This window comes from Salminus brasiliensis, chromosome 13, assembly GCF_030463535.1.
Source record: "Salminus brasiliensis chromosome 13, fSalBra1.hap2, whole genome shotgun sequence".
In the NCBI taxonomy this organism is placed as follows: domain Eukaryota; kingdom Metazoa; phylum Chordata; class Actinopteri; order Characiformes; family Bryconidae; genus Salminus; species Salminus brasiliensis.
This window is the reverse complement of record NC_132890.1, coordinates 21136136-21155896: the sequence shown is the minus strand read 5'-3', so window position 1 is coordinate 21155896 and position 19761 is coordinate 21136136. Positions and strand designations below refer to the sequence as shown.

At 41.0% G+C, this 19761-nt stretch overlaps 1 protein-coding gene across 9 annotated transcripts in view; it reads left to right on the top strand.

The window, feature by feature from the left end:
- ppfia1 (PTPRF interacting protein alpha 1) overlaps positions 1–19761 on the top strand; it is a 73384-nt gene that overhangs the window by 46170 nt on the left and 7453 nt on the right. For 5 of the 9 annotated variants that reach the window (XM_072695760.1, XM_072695757.1, XM_072695762.1 and 2 more), the window contains exons 10-23: positions 1329–1412; positions 2525–2656; positions 5140–5202; positions 5315–5397; positions 5534–5684; positions 7231–7454; positions 7854–8085; positions 10079–10108; positions 11498–11616; positions 12349–12521; positions 13466–13556; positions 17160–17241; positions 17457–17657; positions 18505–18567. In XM_072695760.1, the coding sequence (XP_072551861.1) occupies positions 1329–1412; positions 2525–2656; positions 5140–5202; positions 5315–5397; positions 5534–5684; positions 7231–7454; positions 7854–8085; positions 10079–10108; positions 11498–11616; positions 12349–12521; positions 13466–13556; positions 17160–17241; positions 17457–17657; positions 18505–18567 (1728 nt within the window). The remainder of the gene's footprint in view (positions 1–1328; positions 1413–2524; positions 2657–5139; positions 5203–5314; positions 5398–5533; positions 5685–7230; positions 7455–7853; positions 8086–10078; positions 10109–11497; positions 11617–12348; positions 12522–13465; positions 13557–17159; positions 17242–17456; positions 17658–18504; positions 18568–19761) is intronic. The other 4 variants (XM_072695765.1, XM_072695764.1, XM_072695766.1 and 1 more) reach the window with 2 other exon arrangements.

Below are 19761 nucleotides of genomic sequence, written 5' to 3'. Positions count from 1 at the left end.
GAAACTAGATCATGCTGGATAAATCTGCTTACTTAAAAATAGATAACACTAGCTCTCTTGGCACAACCCTTTTTTTTTCTTTAGCAAACTTAAGTATGCTAGCTAAGTGTGCTAACTGAAAATGGGTAATGCTAGGTAACTGCGCTGCCTGTAAATTTGTAACACTAGCCAAGTGTTCTGACAGAAAACAGCTGATGCTAACTAACTCAGCTGACTGTTCTGCCTGTATGTGCTGTTGCGAGTGAATGGCTACACTTCTCCCTTCTTGATTAGAGAGTAAACGACAAACTATGCCACCTATTGATGTAGCAACTGTTCAGAGTTCATGCCTTAAGATTGAGGAATCGAATGGCAACATCACCCCCCAATACGACGGAAATAAATGTGGTGCTAGAATCTTACCTTCCTCATTTTGTGTTCCACATGCTCCTGAGTGCACGGCGTGGATCTCTCGCTCGTCCTCTGTTGTCTCCTCAAGCTGTGCTATGTGTTGTCGATTAGCTCGGTTTGTGGGCTGCTGTCTGAGTGCTGCTTTTTGTTGCATGATGCTTTTATTTGTGTTCTCTGGCTGGACTTTGTGTTGGGATGCTGTGATTAGTTTCAGTGTTGAACATGAGTGTCTTGATATTCATTTCATTGTTTGTCTGTTTTCACCGTTTTCGCCACCCCAAATGTAGTTTACCAGCCAAGATACAAGTATCATAGCTAAAAACACTGAATTTAGTCCAGGCTCTAGATAACGATGAGTCCTACGATATAAAAAAACACATGATTTAGAGATTACTGAACACTGCGCCCAAGAATTTTCTGAAGAGGTGGGTCTTCAGTCTGCGTTTGAAGACAGCGAGCGACTCTGCGGTTCGGACACCCAGATGAAGTTCGTTCCACTACTTTTGTGCCAGGACAGAGAAAAGCCTGGACACTTGTCTTCCCTGCATCTTAAGGGATGGCAGGTCAAGCCGAGCATGTGCATGAAGGTCAAAGGGGTCTTGGTGAAGATCGGCTAAATCAGCTTTTGACCATTGCAATCAAATATGTCAGCTAGATTAGCCACGTAGATGTAGTGGAATGCTAAAGAAGGAAGTAGCTAAATGTGTTTAGATAAATATAACCATATGATTTAGCAATGCAGTTAGCCCCATGCTAATTGGCTATTACTTGTTGGCAACATTAGCCTCGTAGCTCCAGTGCTAAAGCTAAAGATGCAAGCTCCAGACACTAAACATGACTTGGCTGATCATCTACATTTGTTGTGGTGTTTATTTAGGCAACGTAAGGTGATTTTGGAAGGTATATAAGGTCTAATTGCAGTGTTTTTCTGCTCTCAGGCTGAGGAGCGCCACGGTAATGTGGAGGAACGCCTGCGGCAGATGGAAGCTCAGCTGGAGGAGAAGAACCAGGAGCTGCTCAGGGTGAGGAAGTTCAACTCACGTGTCAGTCAGACAGCAGCGGGGTCAAAAACCCTGACATAACTTCCTCGTGTTTTTACATACAGAATCTGAGTCTACAAGTTTTTTTTCTAAAGTGAATCCGCCGCTCAGAGTTGCTTTAGAAAGGGGCGTATTTCTCTAGCTGGCAGAAGACGCCAGATAAAGGTGCAAAAGGTAAAGGTGCACGTATTTGTCACTGTACAGTGTACAGCGAAATGTGTCCTCCGCATTTAACCCATCTGGTAGTGAACACACACTCACACACACACATGTGATAGGGGCAGTGAGTACACACACACACCCAGAGCGGTGGGCAGCCAACTCCAGCGCCCGGGGAGCAGAGAGGGTAAAGGGCCTTGCTCAAGGGCCCAACAGTGGCAGCTTGCCGAGCCCGGGAATCGAACCCACAACCCTGTTATCAATATCCCGGCGCTCTAACCGCTGAACCACCACTGCCCCTCTCTGCTACAGCAAACTTAAGGTTAGAAAGTGGATCGGAACCCGAAAAGCTGATACCCGATAAATTATAGAAAAAGCCTGGAACAGCCCCCAATCCTGAGTAACTGATGGGGACGAGATATCCTTAGAAGAAACCAGCAGTTCTAAGTCAAAGCAGAAGCCCCCCCGCACCCAATGTCCCGGCCTCTTTGTGACTTTACACACATTTGTTTCCTGCAGAAGCTCTCCTGCAGTGGCACAGAGCGTAGCTAGCGCAGCAGTGAGCATGTTAATAAACATTAAGCTTATTTTACATGCTACTGTAAATTTACCAGAACATACATTTTTACATTATTTAGTGGGTTTGGGATTTCAGGTAACTAATTCTGCACACACCAATCTGAAGGTTTTAACCAGGTAAAGGATTTAAGGCGTTAAGTTCTATACAGAATCACTGGTTTTACTAAAGAAATTTTGAAAAAAAAAAAAAATTCGAAAGAATTATTTCTGAATGAAGGGGTTTTATCTAGAATAGTATTTCATGTATAGGACACATTTTTTAGGTATGTATGTACTGTAGTTACTGAATAAGTGATGAAAGTAGTTAGTTAATAAATAAAAATCCTGCTGTTTGTTTGTTTGGGTTCTGTCTGAAGGCACGTCAGCGGGAGAAGATGAATGAGGAGCACAACAAGCGCCTGTCAGAGACCGTGGACAAGCTTCTGTCTGAGTCCAATGAGAGGCTCCAACTCCACCTGAAGGAGAGGATGGCGGCGCTGGAGGACAAGGTACTGCTGGAGCTTCCGCCCCCAACAATCTCACACTATTACATTAGTGAGACAAATCAAATCAGTTTGTCGTACACAGTCATACACTGTACAACTGGCAGTGAATGTTTTGATGACAGTCCGATCACATAAAATGAGAAGAATAAAAATTAAAGGACTATGTATGAATAAGAATTAAAAAGTTAAAAAAATATATGTAATTGTTTATGTAATAACATAAAATGAGTAAAACTGTATGTAGTTCACAAGTGATGAGAAGAGGGGTTGTGAGATTGATTGCCTGTTTGACACAGTGGCAGCAGCAATGTGGTCGGTGTACTGGACCGCAGTAACGAAGAGAGAGCTGAGCCATAAAACAACACTCTCTATTTACCAGTTGTTCTACGTTCCTCCCCTTACCTGTGCTCAGGGTGTGTGGATACTCACCGGAGGAACAAGATTGCAGATACAAGTGGGCAAAATAAGTTTTCTCAGTCAGGTGACTGGGCTTACTTTTCATAGTAGAGTGAGGAGCATGGCTATCCAGGGAAGGTCAGAGTAGAACTACTCCTCCTTAGCGTTGACGGAAGCCAACTGAGGTTGTTCGGACATCTAATAAGGATTGGCCCTCTTACTGGAGGTGTATTGGACATGACACGGGTCCTGCTAAAGGGATCATGTCCCTAGCCATTTCTACCAGCAGGAGCTGGTAGAAATGGCTAGGGACAAGGCTGCCTGGGCTTCTGTGCTTGCCCTATTGCACTCTGAATCAGATAAATCTGCAAGAAGGAGATGATTGTTTATCGTTCTCATACACAAATATAGAAAATAAAAAAATATAAAGGTTAAAAATATGTAATAGATAAATGCAACATGTATATGTATATATATTTATTTATATATATATATATATATATATATATATATATATATATATATATATATATATATATATATTTTATTTTTTATTTTTTATTTTTTTATATATATTAAGCAGGTTGTTTTAAAGTGGTTTATGAAGGGACATATACGACAAATAAGGTACCACACATGTCTCAGTACAATACTGTCATCTCTAAACCCTATTCAAACACCAATTTTGTCAAATGTTCAGGCTTAAAACTAGATTTAAAAGCAAAAAATAAGCAGGACTTGCTTCGTAGATCTCAAAACATATAAATCAACAGTAAACAGCAGAGCAAAACCATTAAGTGCTTTAAGAACAAATAAAAGCATGTTCAGCTAAAATGGCTGGCAGTATAATGTGGTGTAATATGATCTCTCTTCATAGACTCTGTAAACAACCTGGCAGCTGCATATTGCACTGTAGAAGATGCAATAAAGACTGGTTAATCCCAGTGTTTAAGATTTAATCAATACAAGACATCATAAATGCCTGATTGATTTGCTGGATTGTACTTTTGTTCTTGTACCTGAGATAAAGTACAATTACACAGCACAATCGATTTGTCAATCATATTTGAGATGCTGGTTGATGTGGTGAGAAGAAACCAAGTAAAATTGCTCCTAATTTGACTGTCATTTAATTGAGGGGAATTGTCAGCCATCCATCTCCTAACACCCTCCAGACAATTAAAGAAAGGCATTAGAATAACAGTTATCATGACTCCAGAGCAAACAAGTCATTTGTAAGCTTGAGGAGGGCAGATTTTATTCAGAGCACAGCTTCAAATCTGACTGGAAAGTCCTGAAGACATTAATTTGCGTTTAAAAAATGGTAGAATGTTAGAGTATACACACACACAAGAAATGGAAATTGGTTGATATTTTCAGAAAGTCGTCATCAACTAAGCAAAATTCATGGCATGTTTCAGCTGTTCAGAACGGAACCATTTAAAAGGTTCAAGATTTAAAACCCTGAAGTGCCCAAACCCTGAAGTGCCCAAACCCTGAAGTGCCCAAACCCTGAAGTGCCCAAACCCTGAAGTGCCCAAACCCTGAAGTGCCCAAACCCTGAAGTGCCCAAACCCTGAAGTGCCCAAACCCTGAAGTGCCCAAACCCTGAAGTGCCCAAACCCTGAAGTGCCCAAACCCTGAAGTGCCCAAACCCTGAAGTGCCCAAACCCTGAAGTGCCCAAACCCTGAAGTGCCCTTTGTTTTTCTTTGTTGATTTAAAACATCGTTTTGTAAGAATTGATATTTGGCTCCTGCACTCTGCATACAGTCGGGAGTAATTTAAACAGCATCTGAAGGTAAAGCATGTGAAGCATGTGGTCTGAAACGGTAGAATAACATTACAGAATTTTATTACATGGTTTGCTGTGTTGTCCCACCTCCTTCACAAGAGTTACATAGGGCACTTAGCAGCGTACTGAGTCTAGATTAGCAACAATAGAGATGCCTTTCTCCCTTTTACGAGCCAATGAAGCATCACAGTGAGTTTAAAAGATGCTACATAATGCTGCATTCTGTATGTGACTTTAAGACCAGGAATGTTTTACCCATCCATTCCTCATTGTTGTATGTGATGTTTCCATGTTTAGAACGCCCTCATCCGTGAGCTGGAGCACACAAAGAAACTCATTGAGGACGCTCACCATGATAAAGTAAGTGAGGACCCAGAATCTGCTATTACTGCTATTCCTTTTAATAACCTGTTTGCATTTTCTGGAGCAGTTTGCTGTCCAAGTATTCAGTGTGTTGATTTGATGTGTTTAGGAGCAGCTCCTGATCCAGATAGAGACGATGCGCTCTGAGAGCGAGCAGGACCGCAGCAGGAGTAACTCCATTCTACATCAGGGGTGAGCTCCTCCCCCTTAATAAGAACTCCTAAAAGTCGTAATGTGACATGATCCAGAATCCTGCAGTGTTTCACTTAGGGTTTTCTTGAAGCTGAAGCTGTTTTGTCCTTTCTCTGATTGGTTGTTCTGTTGGCAGACGATCTCACATGGGCAGTACTCCAGACTTCAGGTACCCTGTATCTGCGTCCTCCATGATGGACAGCCATTCTGACCATTACAGCAGTGCCCTGGTGCTGAGACGGCCCCAGAAGGGTCGGGCCGCTGCCCTACGAGACGAACCCTCCAAGGTGGGCAGAACAGTGCTGCACGCCAGGCTGTTGGGTTGATGTGCCACGGCTGTTTGTTTGCGTTTGTCCGGTTTGTAGAACAGCCTCTTTTTTACGCACAGCAGAAGACACTTTAAGACTCTTAAGAACAATAGAAGTATCTTCGATTAATGAAGAATCTGCTTTTTTGTTCAGTGCCGCTTCCATTTATTTTTTTCAGAATGTTCTAAAACAACTGCCAAAGTGTTTGGTTGGTGTGCTCTGGCCTTTATAGCTATAGACCTTAATGAGAATTTTTCAGTGTATATCACAATACCTACATTTAGAGTGGTATTAATATTCACCCTAATGAGAGACTGTAGCTCCACCTCAGTGTATATCACAATACCTACATTTAGAGTGTTATTCATATTCACCCTAATGAGAGACTGTAGCTCCACCTCAGTGTATATCACAATACCTACATTTAGAGTGTTATTAATATTCACCCTAATGAGAGACTGTAGCTCCACCTCAGTGTATATCACAATACCTACATTTAGAGTGTTTTTAATATTCACCCTAATGAGAGACTGTAGCTCCACCTCAGTGTATATCACAATACCTACATTTAGAGTGTTATTAATATTCCCCCTAATGAGAGACTGTAGCTCCACCTCAGTGTATATCACAACACCTACATTTAGAGTGTTATTAATATTCACCCTAATGAGAGACTGTAGCTCCACCTCAGTGTATATCACAATACCTACATTTAGAGTATGTCATAAACGGAGGTGTAGACTACAGTCTCTCATTAGGGTTGAATGGTATTTTTTTTAATATTTTTATTTACAGTAATAAAAACACATTTGTAGGCAGAGCCTAAAGTAAGCGATTCCACACGCTGTGGAAACTAAACACATGCATTTCTAGAAGATGTCTTGGTGTTTGTGCTTTTAGGAACTTTATGCTGATCGAGAGAAAAAGGCACACTTATTTTTCTAAAATCACTGATAAGCTAGATAAGGGATAAGCATGTCTATATAGAGAAGAATCGCTTAGATCTACAGTTTGGATGAATTTAAAGCACTGTGTCAGTTTTCTCAGCTTCTTCTGTTTCTTTTCACCTTCTGTCTTTCTGCTTCCATTGTGGACTTCAGAGACATGTAAGTGGAGTGTTAATGCTGGTTCAACTACATCTAATCTCGCTGTACTATAAATGATAAGGCCATAAATAGTCAACCATAAGCTGTGATCTGTGAACTGTGAATTACATTTCCCATGTTTTGCATATTACAATGTCTGATTTTATTATTGGGGCTATGAGGCTAATGTAACCAACAAATAATGGAAGATTAGCCATGCCCTAATTAGCGTTGTGCTAACTGCATGTTCTCAGTGTGTGGAGGTGTTCAGTAATTTCTAATAGACTTGATTGTTGTTTCTGACACTGTATGACTTACTGTCATCTAGACCATGGGCTGAAGTGCGAAGCTAAAACGCTGCCTGTCGTGTTTTTAAGTGGCCCCATATTTACACTTTCTTGAATCTTCCCCTGATCTTCGTCCCTCTGTCCGGTTCGCAGGTTCAGACTCTGAACGAGCAGGAATGGGAGCGGGTCCAGCAGGCCAACGTTCTGGCCAAAGTTGCATACGCGTTTGAGAGTGATGTAGACCTCTCTGACATTGAGGACGATCAAGACACCATCTTCAGCTCCGTGGACCTGCTGTCCCCTGCCGGGCAGGCAGACGCACAAACACTTGCGCTGATGCTGCAGGAACAGCTAGACGCCATCAACAACGAGATCAGGTAGTCCTCATAGGCCTTTATACCCCTCTAGTACACACCTGACATTAGGCAAGATGTCAATAGATACATGTTTATGTGCTCCAGAAAGTCCTATTCTATTGGCAATACTGCTCTACAGGCACTAGACAAGCTGTATATGAGCATTTGCACATCTGTGTCAGCAGTGGGTGCAACTTAAGTGGCTGAATGCATTTGCTAAAAGGGTATCTACAAACATTAGGACACATAGTTTAGGTCTGTTTTGCCCATTATACTGCTTCTTTGATTCATTTAGCATCAAACTTTGGGAGGTGTTGTCATATCCTGCAGGGCTTTTCTTTGAAGCCTGTAAGTCTGTCTGAGCTGCATTGGTGTACGCGAGGCTGTGTGTGAGTGTTGTGTGTATCTGTGTATCATCAGGATGATTCAGGAGGAGAAGGAGAGCACGGCTATGCGGGCGGAGGAGATAGAGTCCAGGGTGGGCAGCGGTGAAAGTCTCGGTGGGCGATTTCGCTCAATGGGCTCCATCCCACCCTCTTTCCATGGATCATCACACTCTGGCTCCTCTCCCCCAGGCTCGGGCCACTCCACACCCCGCAGAGCCCCCCGCAGCCCCAACAGAGAGGCAGACCGCATGGGGGTCATGACCCTGGTGAGACCGTCGCCCATTTTACCTGTTCTGTTTGTGCTTTCTCTGAGGTTGTAGGGCTGGGCGATATATAAAAAATATATTTATAAATAATGAATATTAATTTATATAAAGTTATGTAAGGTCATTTTAATGCAAGTCTATGTTCCCAGATTCCAACATCAGTAGAAGAAAGTAGTAGTTAATGGTAGCTCACTCATAGAAGTGAAAAAAAAATAGCTAATGGTATCCTACTTGAATGAATGGAAAAAAATGCTAATGGTATCTCAATCAGATTAGTGAAACTAGCTAAAGATAGCTATGCTAACTAAAAAGTTGCTAATAAAGCACGATTCTGCTAACAGAAAAAATTTAAATAGCTTAAAACCAGTAGAAAAGTATATAAAGTATGTTAGTCACTGAAGTAAGAATATTGTGCTAACATAGCATACCAATATTTCATGAACTTTTGTTTATCGCCCAAAACTACATGTAGGTAAACTTAACTTAATTTGTTGTCTTGTCATGCCTTTCATATTGTTAGGTTCATGTTTACTAATCCATGTTTTTGTTTACCTTTGTGTGCATAGTTGTCATAGTTATGCTAGCTTGTGTGTAGTATTAACCCCATGTGATTGTGTCCCAGCAATACTGCTACGATCCATACGTCATCCAGCACTCCCTCTCTCAGACTGTAGCTTACCAGCCGTACCCCACCCCTCTGTTTAGCTGTGCTCCGTTCATAGTGCAGGTACCATTCTTGCCACCAAGTCGGACTCTCACTCTGAGGCTGTGCTCACTTTTATTCTGTGTGAATTTGAGGCCTTGCCATTCTGCACGACACGTTGCACGACCTCATGTTTGCTTTGCGAATCATATCGGAAATTTAATATTTCTTGTTTTTGCTTGTTGTAAGATGTGGTCTAGACATTTGTCCCTTATGTTCAACAGCTGAAGTGTATTTATAATAGATGTACGCATTGACTTTTTTGTCATTTGTGATTGATGGATTTTTGACAAATAAGCCACAATATGTTCATTTAGAGTCGCATGTTGAGTTTGCGCTGTTTTAGCTATATAAAACTAAAACTGTATTAGCCACAATGCTAACATTAGCTTGGTTACAGATTCTCATTAGGATGAATGTTAACACTGTAAATGTATATTTTGTTATGTACACTGAAGAGTAAGAACACATTTGTGAGTGGAGTCTGGAGAGGGCAATTTGTTGTGCTCTGCTAAGTGCAGCTATCTCTCTTCCTGTCTTTCTGCTGGAGTATTTTTTTTTGGGGGGTAATAGAGGAAATGAGCAATTAGGCCTGATGAAAAATGTGCCACTCCAAGTGAGTGTTTACTCTGGACATGCAGCCGAGACGAGGAGGAAATGAAACCAAGCTCACAGCTTTGAACACCGTGAATTTGAACCCAAGTGTGCTTTTAGTTTTACATGTATTTTAAAGGTCCAGTCTTTCAGACTGGTGTTTAGGGGTTTTCTGAACGGCCTCAGAGTGAGAAGAGATCATCTGTAGGCAGATCGTGTAGATTCTCTGTTTGAAGTGCTTTCAGCTCACCTTTCTTTTCTCAGCTTGACTCACTGAACAGAAGGGCCGGATTTACAAAAGTGACTTCAAGTGGAAACTCTTCTTAGATGAACTTATAGATTTTAAATAAATTCTTATTCTTATTTCTCTTAAAGAATTCTAAAAACAGTCAGTATTCTTATATAAAAAAAACAAACCCTATGACTGCCTCAAGCTGGTCTACAACAACAAAGATGAAAATTTGTCTTATGAGGAGTATATATATATATATATATATATATATATATATAAAGCTTTTGTAAATCCGACCCCAGGCTATCTGCTCCTCTTTGTTTGAGAGTGTGTGTGTGAGAAAGTATGGACTGTATGTTTTCACTTCTCCTCAGTGTGCAGTGTGAGTTCTCTGCGTTCTCTGGTTCTCTCGTTTGCTGTGCCACTAACTCTTCCTCTTTTTTTGCTTCGCATGCTTCCGACAGCCTAGCGATTTGCGGAAGCATCGTAGGAAGGTAATCCGAAGGGACTCAGCTCGGCTTCCCCCTCACTTCTCTCTCAGCCTCACAGCGTCTGTTCATATTATTACAGTGTTCCAGCCCAGACTGAATATTAAACTCTCTGAGACTTTGTCCCATCATAAGTTTGGGGACACCCAGCATGTTTCGCTACAAATGATTTTCTTTCTTTTCTTTTTTTTTGTCAGCATATATAGCAACTTCATATACAGTACTGAGCAAAATGTCTTCTGACAAAATGATCTGTAAAGATGTTTTTCTGCACAGTAAAATTTTATTCAGGCATCAAGACCAGGCCTAGTTCTCATCCAGCAACTAGTTTATTTAATCAGTGCTCTTCTAACTGTGTTTCTTTAACCAACATCTCGAACTTTGCTGACCAACAGCACATTCTGACCACTAATTTCATTTAATTGGGGTTTAATCTAATGTCATAGAGGTTTTTTCGGATACGCACTCACTGAACACCGACTATGTTTATGTGGAGTTAATTCTAATATTAATCAGATCAGGCTTTAATGGTCAGTTATTACAGAACTGTGAAGATTCTTCTGGTTTGCTTTAAAAGCTCTTTGAAAAGCTGGGTGTCTCCAAACTTTTTTGTGAGTAGACCAGCCCGTTGTATGTTGATCTAAACGAAAGTCTGTTATCAGTGTTTCTCTGTGCGTTTTAACGTCACTTGAATTCTCTGTGCAGTCAGTGTGTTTAGTCTGCATTTAGCCTCCGTTTTAAACAGGGTCATTTTGGTTTTGAGCTGCTTTTGAAGATTTGTGAGTCTGCTGTAATTGGCTGCTGTGTAAAGCTTGTGTCCCGCGACCACTTTTATCAGGAACACTGTCTTTTTACTTTTAACTGCATTTACACAAGTGCTGATTTTACAGCTCCAGCTGCAAGTGTGGATCTGACTGTCAGCTGACTGGCCTTTAAAGGGCCAATACCAATTCAAATGTACTTTATTTTTTTTTTAAATACACTCTCACAGTTGATTTAATCTCCTAACAGTGCCTTAAAATGTACTTTTAAAATCTGCAGTAGCCATATAAGGGGGGGCAAAGGCATTTTAAATTTGTTGTTTTTGTGATGTTCCAACAATAGAAAAATCAGCACATTTACATAGGTCTGTTTATTCAGCCTAAAACAGGATGTCCTCTCCTATTTACGCAGTTATATGGATTGTCAAGCCAGACTGTTTTATAAATGAGGCACTTACAAGCCTGCCAATTAGAATAGAGTTCATGTACATATGTCTTAATGACACAGTAACCAAAATAGCCTTGCGTGTAAAAATTAAACATGACTGTTTTTGGTTCATAAACAAACACAAGGGGAGAGGGAAGGGCCCTATAATGTAATGCGTATATAATAACATATTTTCTTTCAATTCAGCCTATCCAAGACGACAAAGCCACAATCAAATGCGAGACGTCCCCGCCGTCAACCCCCCGCTCCATGCGGCTCAGTAAAGGACATGCTGCCAGTCATGAAGACATCAGAGACATCAGGAGGTAAAGCCTTGTTTGCACCCTTAAACTGAACTGCATTCACTAACAGTTGATCACCATTATAGTGTGATGAAGGTGCTTCTGCTGTGGCTCTACTGTAAAAAAAAAAAACAGACCAATAGACTGATATATAGTCAAATACCGAAAAAGGGCCCCCTGTGATCAAACTCCATATATGCATAATGAGCAGTTTCTTTATTTTCTCTGCTAATCGAGTCTTACCCAGGTTTATAATACTTATAATAATATTATAATTAATAATAATTGTTGTGTTGGCAGTAAATTCAGTGATTTAACATGTAATTAATCTCTGTAATTGTGCAGTTAGTATAATTAGTACAGTTTGATCCATAGGCAGATTTGAAGTATTTTTATTTTGCTGTTTGTCTTGGCTTATTAAACTGAAGTGTAAAAATTAAGACACATGGATAGAAGCATGGATAGTTTTATGTAATATGTTATCATAATATAATATGTCATGCTTTTATTAATAATACATTTTGAGAGAGTCTGTGGAATCGTAACTAATATTGACTGCTGTTTCAGTTTATTTCTCCTAAAATCTCAAACAGATATGGCTTAGCTTTACAGTAAATGAACATTATTATTAAGGGGCTCATTTCCCCCATTTGCCTCTCCTGAGATAGATGCAGACGTTATTAGGAACACAGTGCGAAAACTATTATAATCAGCAGGAGAACCATATTGCTGCATTGATTGTTTGTGTGTGTGCAGTATTGCTGGACTGCAGGACGGTCAGAGCAGTAACCCCAGCAGCAGTAACAGCAGTCAGGACTCCCTCAACAAGGCTGCCAAGAAGAAAAGCATCAAGTCTTCCATCGGCCGTCTCTTCGGGAAGAAGGAGAAGGGCCGACCAAACCCTTCGGGCAAAGACTCGCCAGGCCAAGGTACAGAACACACTTCATCAGCCTTTAATCCACTTTAACCTTTAATTAATTCAATTAATGTCCAGCATTTGATTGAGTAAATGTGGGATTTACTAAAGCTAAAGCAAACTCGTTTAGAGTCTTTTATCTCCTCCAGCATAATTGATCTTGAACTGCTTTGTATAAAAACAGGCTTTGTCAGTGTGTTAAATCAATTACTGCAGCACTGAGGGTACTTTTTCTAGTTGGAATAACACTTCAGGCATGTGGTGTTCTGCCGATGCGTACTGGAATATATATATATATATATATAGTACACTGCATGCTAAAAGTTTATCTAAATTTACATTTTCAAAAAACGTCCCTGTCTGAAATTCTTGTGAGGTCAGAAAAACCAAAATTTACATACATCCACCTTCTCCGCCTACAGCAATACAGCTGGCAATGTTTATATAATGCAGCAGCCAGTGAGAAGTGAGACCTTCAGTAGAGAAGTTAAAAGTGTCTGAATGTAAGCTGAGTAATGTTTTATTTATATATATTTCTCCATATTCAGGCATTTCAATTTATGGGAAATGTTGTCTATGGTTTATGAAATACAACGCAAATATTAATTTCTCTAAACACACCTGCCTATAAATAGTAAAACCAGAAAAACTGATCATTTATGTTGGTCTGTTATTTTTTTTCTGGAGATATATATATTGTCATACATATCAAACGTTGTGTTTGGAACCTTATTGTTTATAAAGGGGTGAGAGACCAACTAGCCCAGTAAAATCCCATTGGTTTCCCCCTAAAGAAAACCAGGCTCCCAAGTTCCTAATATAGAAAAATGGGTGTGACTCACCACTTTAGAGGAATGCACACAGACATAAATGTTGCAGTGTGGTAAACTGACTTAATCTGCTTGCATTGGTCAAGTTTCTTTTCATGTTTTGAACGTTCTCATGATGTTTCTACAGCCGGCACTCCAGAGGGAGATAGTTCCCAGGATGCAATGGTGCTCAGCAAGCTCGGAGGACCCGGAGAAAAGAACAGGAAGCTGCAGAAGAAGTAGGTTCACCAGCATTTGTCTCGGTTTTATGCTGAGATTGACTGTGTAGGTATCACAGCGGAAGCCTTAAAAACCACAGCCACAGCAGTGAGGGGAAGTCACAGCCACAGCTCTGCTTTCATGAACAGTGCTTTTATTAATTAAGTAATTTATTTATGTTTATTTATTTTATATTTGTATTTATTTATTTATTTATTTATTATTATTATTATTATTATTATTATTGTTTTTTAAAGCATATTTCACACATTTATACACACACCACACACAACTTGTGCCAGATGACGTTACAGAGACAAACACTGAACACAGGTGAAATAGATGTGATGTATAGAAAGGAAAAGGTAGAGTAGGCTGCCTATCCTTGCAGTAATTCAAAGGCAGAAGTGGCTTTAGTGGTTTTAAGCTGGATTTATGCAGTGAGGCCTTAAGTGTATTGAATGCAGGTGATTTGTCTGTGTTCTAGGCTGTCGAGTGTAGTAGATAAATGACTGAACGACTTTAGAAACAGCAGATTTTCAGCTTCTTGCTCACCCTTGTTCACGCTGAGCGGCTCGTTCACTCTCTGCATTGATGTTCCAGCACACTAATTTAAGGCCTTTTTACAGTGTTCATTTCAGCACGTTCACCACCAGACTTGATGTTTTCATGAAAAAAAGTAGACCAAGCCAGGACCAGTTCCTCACCCTCACTCTTCAGTTAACCCTTCATTACTTTAACCAGTTAAAGCCTGAACCGTCAAATAATTTCAAGAAAAATCTCAATTTAGATCTGGAGTGTTTATTTGACTTTTTTTTAATTAATTTCAGCACTCCTTGAAGGGTCCTTATCATAAAGAAATGATGCAGCTTGAAGCAATGAAAAGTTTAGCCTCGCCCACTTATACTGCAGTTCTGTGTTTTTCAGCTCAGGGTGCTTCTTGAATCAGACGTAGCCAATCAGAACAGAACTAAATATACGGGCATAATGAGTTTAGTAAACTGCCTGTTTAATTTTTAGGGGGTAAAGAGAAGTTGAAAATGTCATGCATGTTTGAATTATGACTGTTTTTGGGACATAAAGCCACAAACGTAACTAGCAACACCTTTGCAGTCCTATGGAATACCAATACCAAGCAACCACCCTGCAACTCCCTTGTAACAATCTGGGATAGTATAGGAACGGCTCAGTAAAAAAAATAAATCTAAATGTCCTGGCTGTGCTTCATGGCCTCCCAGTTTGAAAACTAAGGCCTTAAAATATTAGCAGTCAAGTGTTGTCGATAACGCTAATAATAATAATAATAATAATAATAATAATAATAATAATGATGATGAATAACAATAACCTCACCCGTAGTAATAAAAATAATGGTTGATGGTAATAATAAGGCTTGGCTTGGTCATCTTTTTCAACATGGCTTTTTTTTTGTAATCAATTTTAATGAATGCAGTTCATCTTCATGTGCAGTTTTAATTGTATTGTTTGTTTAAGGCGGAGGCGGCGGCGGCACACAGTCCTCACTCAGCTGAAGCACAAACTAGCTCGCTGTCTGTGTGGAGCTGATGTGTGTGTAGTGTGTGGCTCACCAGTGTTGATGTTTTGCTTCAGATCACTCTTTAGTTGGCTGATTTTGTTTTGTTTTTCCCCTCTCCCTCTTTTATTTCATCCATTTGTTCATGTCATTTGTAGTCCAAAAACGGGGTAAGTGGCTTCATTTCGCTTCACCTTCTCTCGCCATAGGGCTTGGTCTTGGGGCGTTTTTGGCATGGAAGACTTCCTGCACTCCTCACATGCCTGTTTTCCACTGCCTGCACCCTTACTAACCCCAATTCACCCTGACACGCTCTTTAAAACTCCGACAGGGGGTGGTTTCTGATTTAATCCCAGATTAAACTCCGCTCTATAAGTGAGTCATTGATGTGAATCACTTTGGACGGAAGAAGCTTCGTCTTAAGAGAAAGACTGTCTCTATCTAGTGGTCATAGCTGGTACTGCACGGTGCTGTTTCTGATTTCTATTATTGGTGTTGCTGCTGTATTTACAAGGTTTGGCTGTACGTTTTGGGTATCTGTGCTCAAATGATGGGAAAAGTATTTGTGTTTAGAACTCCTGTCCATAAGGTGAAGAAAATCTTCTGCTAGTTGAGTGTTAAACTCGCATTATTAAATACAGCATTGCAAATGTACTGTTCTCTATTAACAGTACTGTTTAAGTACTATAGTGTTAGAAATATTGAAGGTAATAATTTGGCATGTATGTCCTCTAATAGCACATGATCAGTATGAGTAAATAATGGTAATATCTGTGTGAATGGAGTTTGTAGAGGATAAACAGAATCTGCCTTCCAAAGTGGGTCTGAAGGCTGTTCCAAAGTAAAGGCCCCTTTATTTACAGCCGTGAAATACAGCCTACATTCATACCGATTTCGAGGCTAATGTATTCTTTCCGGCCCCCTTTTACCCACAGTTCTCTGCGCACACACACAGCGCGGGGGCGGGGGGAATGGCGGAATACAGAGCCGGAAAATGTAGAATGTTAAATTTAATTTCTGTGAAGAATTGAAAACTGAAAAGTTCCCGCCTCAATTGCAAGAGGTGGGACCTCTCCAGTGACGTCACCACGCAGCCTGGTTAGACTGTTGAATTTGTGTGACCAACAGGCTACCTAGGTGGCGTTTTCATAGGACACTCTGCAGCCAAGGCTTTGGAACAGCTTCCGTCTTCTGTGTGGAAAGTGCAGAAGTATGGCGTCTGCTGGTTGCGTTAGGAACAGTTTACACTCCAACTGAAAATCGCTTAATGCTGGAACAGGCATTTTGTAGCCAGACAAGCATAGCTGATCCGACTACAGTGTAATATGAGAACGAGTGTTGATCTTCTCAACAAAATAAATTAAAGTGTTTTTTTTTTTAATCAGCAAAACAGGAGGCGAAAAATCATATCTGAACTATTTTAATACTATTATTAGCAAACTCAGGTTGTGCTTCTGTGTTAGTGTAACTGTTTGCTAATATACTGTTAGTGAATAACTACACACTGACAAGCCGTAACGTTAGCACCTCTGACAGATAAAGAGACTGATTTGAATCTATATGACTTGACTGAAGTTTGCAGACGTTTTCCTAAAATCTCAAAACTGTGAGTAAACCTGAAAAGATTAACAGTGAGAAACATTGAACCAAAAACGATAATATGAAAATGATTATCACTAAGTTTAGATATTGATAATATTTTTAGCATCAGCTGTGTATTAAACTGTGTGTTTTTTTTTGTTTTGACTGCTGTTTGAGATATGAACGAATCCTGATGAATGACTGAATTGTCCACAGCTTGTCTGGACGAGTATGTGTGTGTGAGAAGTTGCTTGTGGTGCATGTTTTGTCTTCCTACTCTGGATCGACAGCAGTTCCTGTAAAGAGTAAAGCTCTCCGCATCACTGTTCCTCCTCAGCATGTGAGAATGTGTGTCTGGTGTTCTGTATTTACTGCATTTCTTTCTTTGGGCAGCTTGAACTGTTTGGTGGGTTTGGTGTTTGATGCCCTGGTGTGTGTGTCGGCGGTTGGGTGTGTGTGTGTTTTAAGGCGTGCATGTTCCTATGCGTTTTTCTCTGTGTTTTTAAAGGCATGAGTTGTTGGAGGAGGCCCGCCGGCAGGGGCTGCCATTTGCCCAGTGGGACGGACCGACTGTGGTAGTCTGGCTAGAGGTACAGCGACACACACCACCCCCTCGCTCCATTAGACAGCACTAGTGCACACACACCCCTTAGGTGTACTCTGTCAGCCAATAATTTAAGTTACTAACAAATAATGGAGCTTATTAGGCTCTGATGGGGAAATCCACCACTAAGCTTTGTAGCTTTAGTGCTAAAATTAACCAAATTTCAGATATTGAATATGTATCTGTTGATTCCTTCCACAGCTGTGGGTGGGGATGCCAGCGTGGTATGTGGCAGCCTGCCGTGCCAATGTGAAGAGTGGCGCCATCATGTCTGCGCTCTCGGACACTGAAATTCAGAGAGAAATTGGCATCAGTAACCCTCTCCACCGCCTCAAGCTGCGCCTCGCCATCCAGGAGATCATGTCTCTGACCAGCCCCTCAGCCCCTCCCACCTCCAGAACGGTAGGAACCCCCACACAGACCCACACACTTTAAAATTGAAATATGACTAATAATTATAAGGGAAAGAAAGAACATCATTGAAACTGAGCTCGTTTTTCCAGTGCAAGTCAGTGGAAAACCTTCTCTTTTTAATGGAATGGAATTCAGCCAACATGGATAAAAGCATACGAGCAGAAGATTTGTGGATGTGTCTTGTCTAGTCCCTTTAGAGTAAAGTATTGCAAATAGAGTAGGAGACTCTGGAGCAGATAAACACATCTATTAGCACCATGCCTAATGCCAAGCTTGGGCTAGAGGGATATATTAGGGGGTTAAATAGTGGGGATGAAGTGGGGGGATGAGCATCCAACATCCTGATCTCACTAATGCTCTTGTAAACTCAATGAAGGCCGGTCTACCAAACAAATAGGCGAGTCTGCCGCTGACTCGGGCCAAGTCATTGCCTTAAAGCTGTGTATAGTGAGCACAGAAATGCTGGAAGTTCAAAGACGCCGTTATTCAGACAGTAAAACTCTGGTTTCTTCAGCACATAAGGTGAAAATGTTCAGTAAAGGGCTTTATCTCTCTCAAACTCTCTCTCGTTATTTCGCGCTCTCTCTGGCTCTCTCACTCTCTCTAATCAGAGCATGCGTCTCCTCTTCCTCACTCTAACATGGGTGTCCACTCGTACTAACACACACAGACACACAAAAGCTGAATGTACTGAAAGCTGATGCTGAATGGCATTTCTCTCTGCTTTATTGATCTCTGTTCTGTCACTCACCCCTCTCTCCTCTCCCTGCGCTCATTTCACTCTTCCTCACTGACGGACTCGCCACTCCTTCCCCCATGGCTCTGTGCGGTGTAGTCCACGGGGAACGTTTGGGTTACCCACGAGGAGATGGAGAGCCTGGCAGCCACCCCACCCACGGTTAGTCCCACGATCACCTGGCACGGTGCCGGCTTTGCCTGGAGCTCCTCCCCGTCCACCATGCGTGCTGTTTTTTTTTATTATGTGTGTCTGTGGTGGTAGATGTGAAGGTATCTCAGTAGACCTCTGAAGTCGTGTTATTCTACGGTTATGGTTGTGTCCTTGTCAGGAGCGCGCCGTCTGTGGAGGTCTGCTCTGGATTTCTCTGCGTCCCCACGCGTTTTCCTAAGCTTTATACTTTGTGTGCATTTTCCCTGAATGTCTCTGGATCCTTTGAATTAGATACACAATTATATATATTGAGCTTGCACTTTAAATGTGACACTTTTCTGCACATTTTGGACACAATTTCTATTTATAATGTATTTTTATTCGGAATTTCATTAGTAGTTTTAAAACACACAGATGCACGAACTAGCAATGAGAGAGTTAAATGGCTATGTATTGGTATCTGCCAATTTTTAGGCCAAATATGCTGTCAGCCATTCTATATATTTCTAGCCAATCCTAAGCACTGGCAGATTATAGATAATTCATATTTGGCCAGTTGCTACATCAGGACCATGCAGTTACTCATTCAGCTGCTAGATGCCAACATGGAGCTCATGCACAGCTGCAGAGGTCCAATAAAGCTGGTGTAGAAATGCGCTCCACATGTGTAATCAGTCTTGCAGTTTTGTCATATATGAATTGAGCTCAAATATTTAAATATATTGTTGGGGAAGCAGAGTAAAGACCTAACCCCACTAACCGGAAAACCCTCTCGAGTCCATCACTCAGCCCAGTACAGAAGGTGTCGGTAGCAGTGTTGGCTAGTTCTGCTGTGTTGCGATACCCAGAGATCCACAGTGCAGTTCTGCATGGAAATGTATAGGATTTCACTGCCGGCACCTACAGTGTACGTTCCACAGACATGGTGGTGTGGGGATTTCTGTGCTCTGTTCATCACACAACCGGAGTCTGACGCTTTTACATGTCTTGCAAATGTGTGTGTACTGTAGTTTCTTTTGTGTGCGTTTTGTCTAGTTTTTAATTCATCTATATTTGAGTGTACTTTGAGGTTTTCTTTTCCCCTGTAAGTGCTGTGTGTGCACTGTATCTGCATGTGTGTGTATGCTTGCATTTATACAACTCACAGTCAGACCAAAACCTCATATCTCATAAATGTCAGCTTTAAAGAGAAAGGAAAGACCT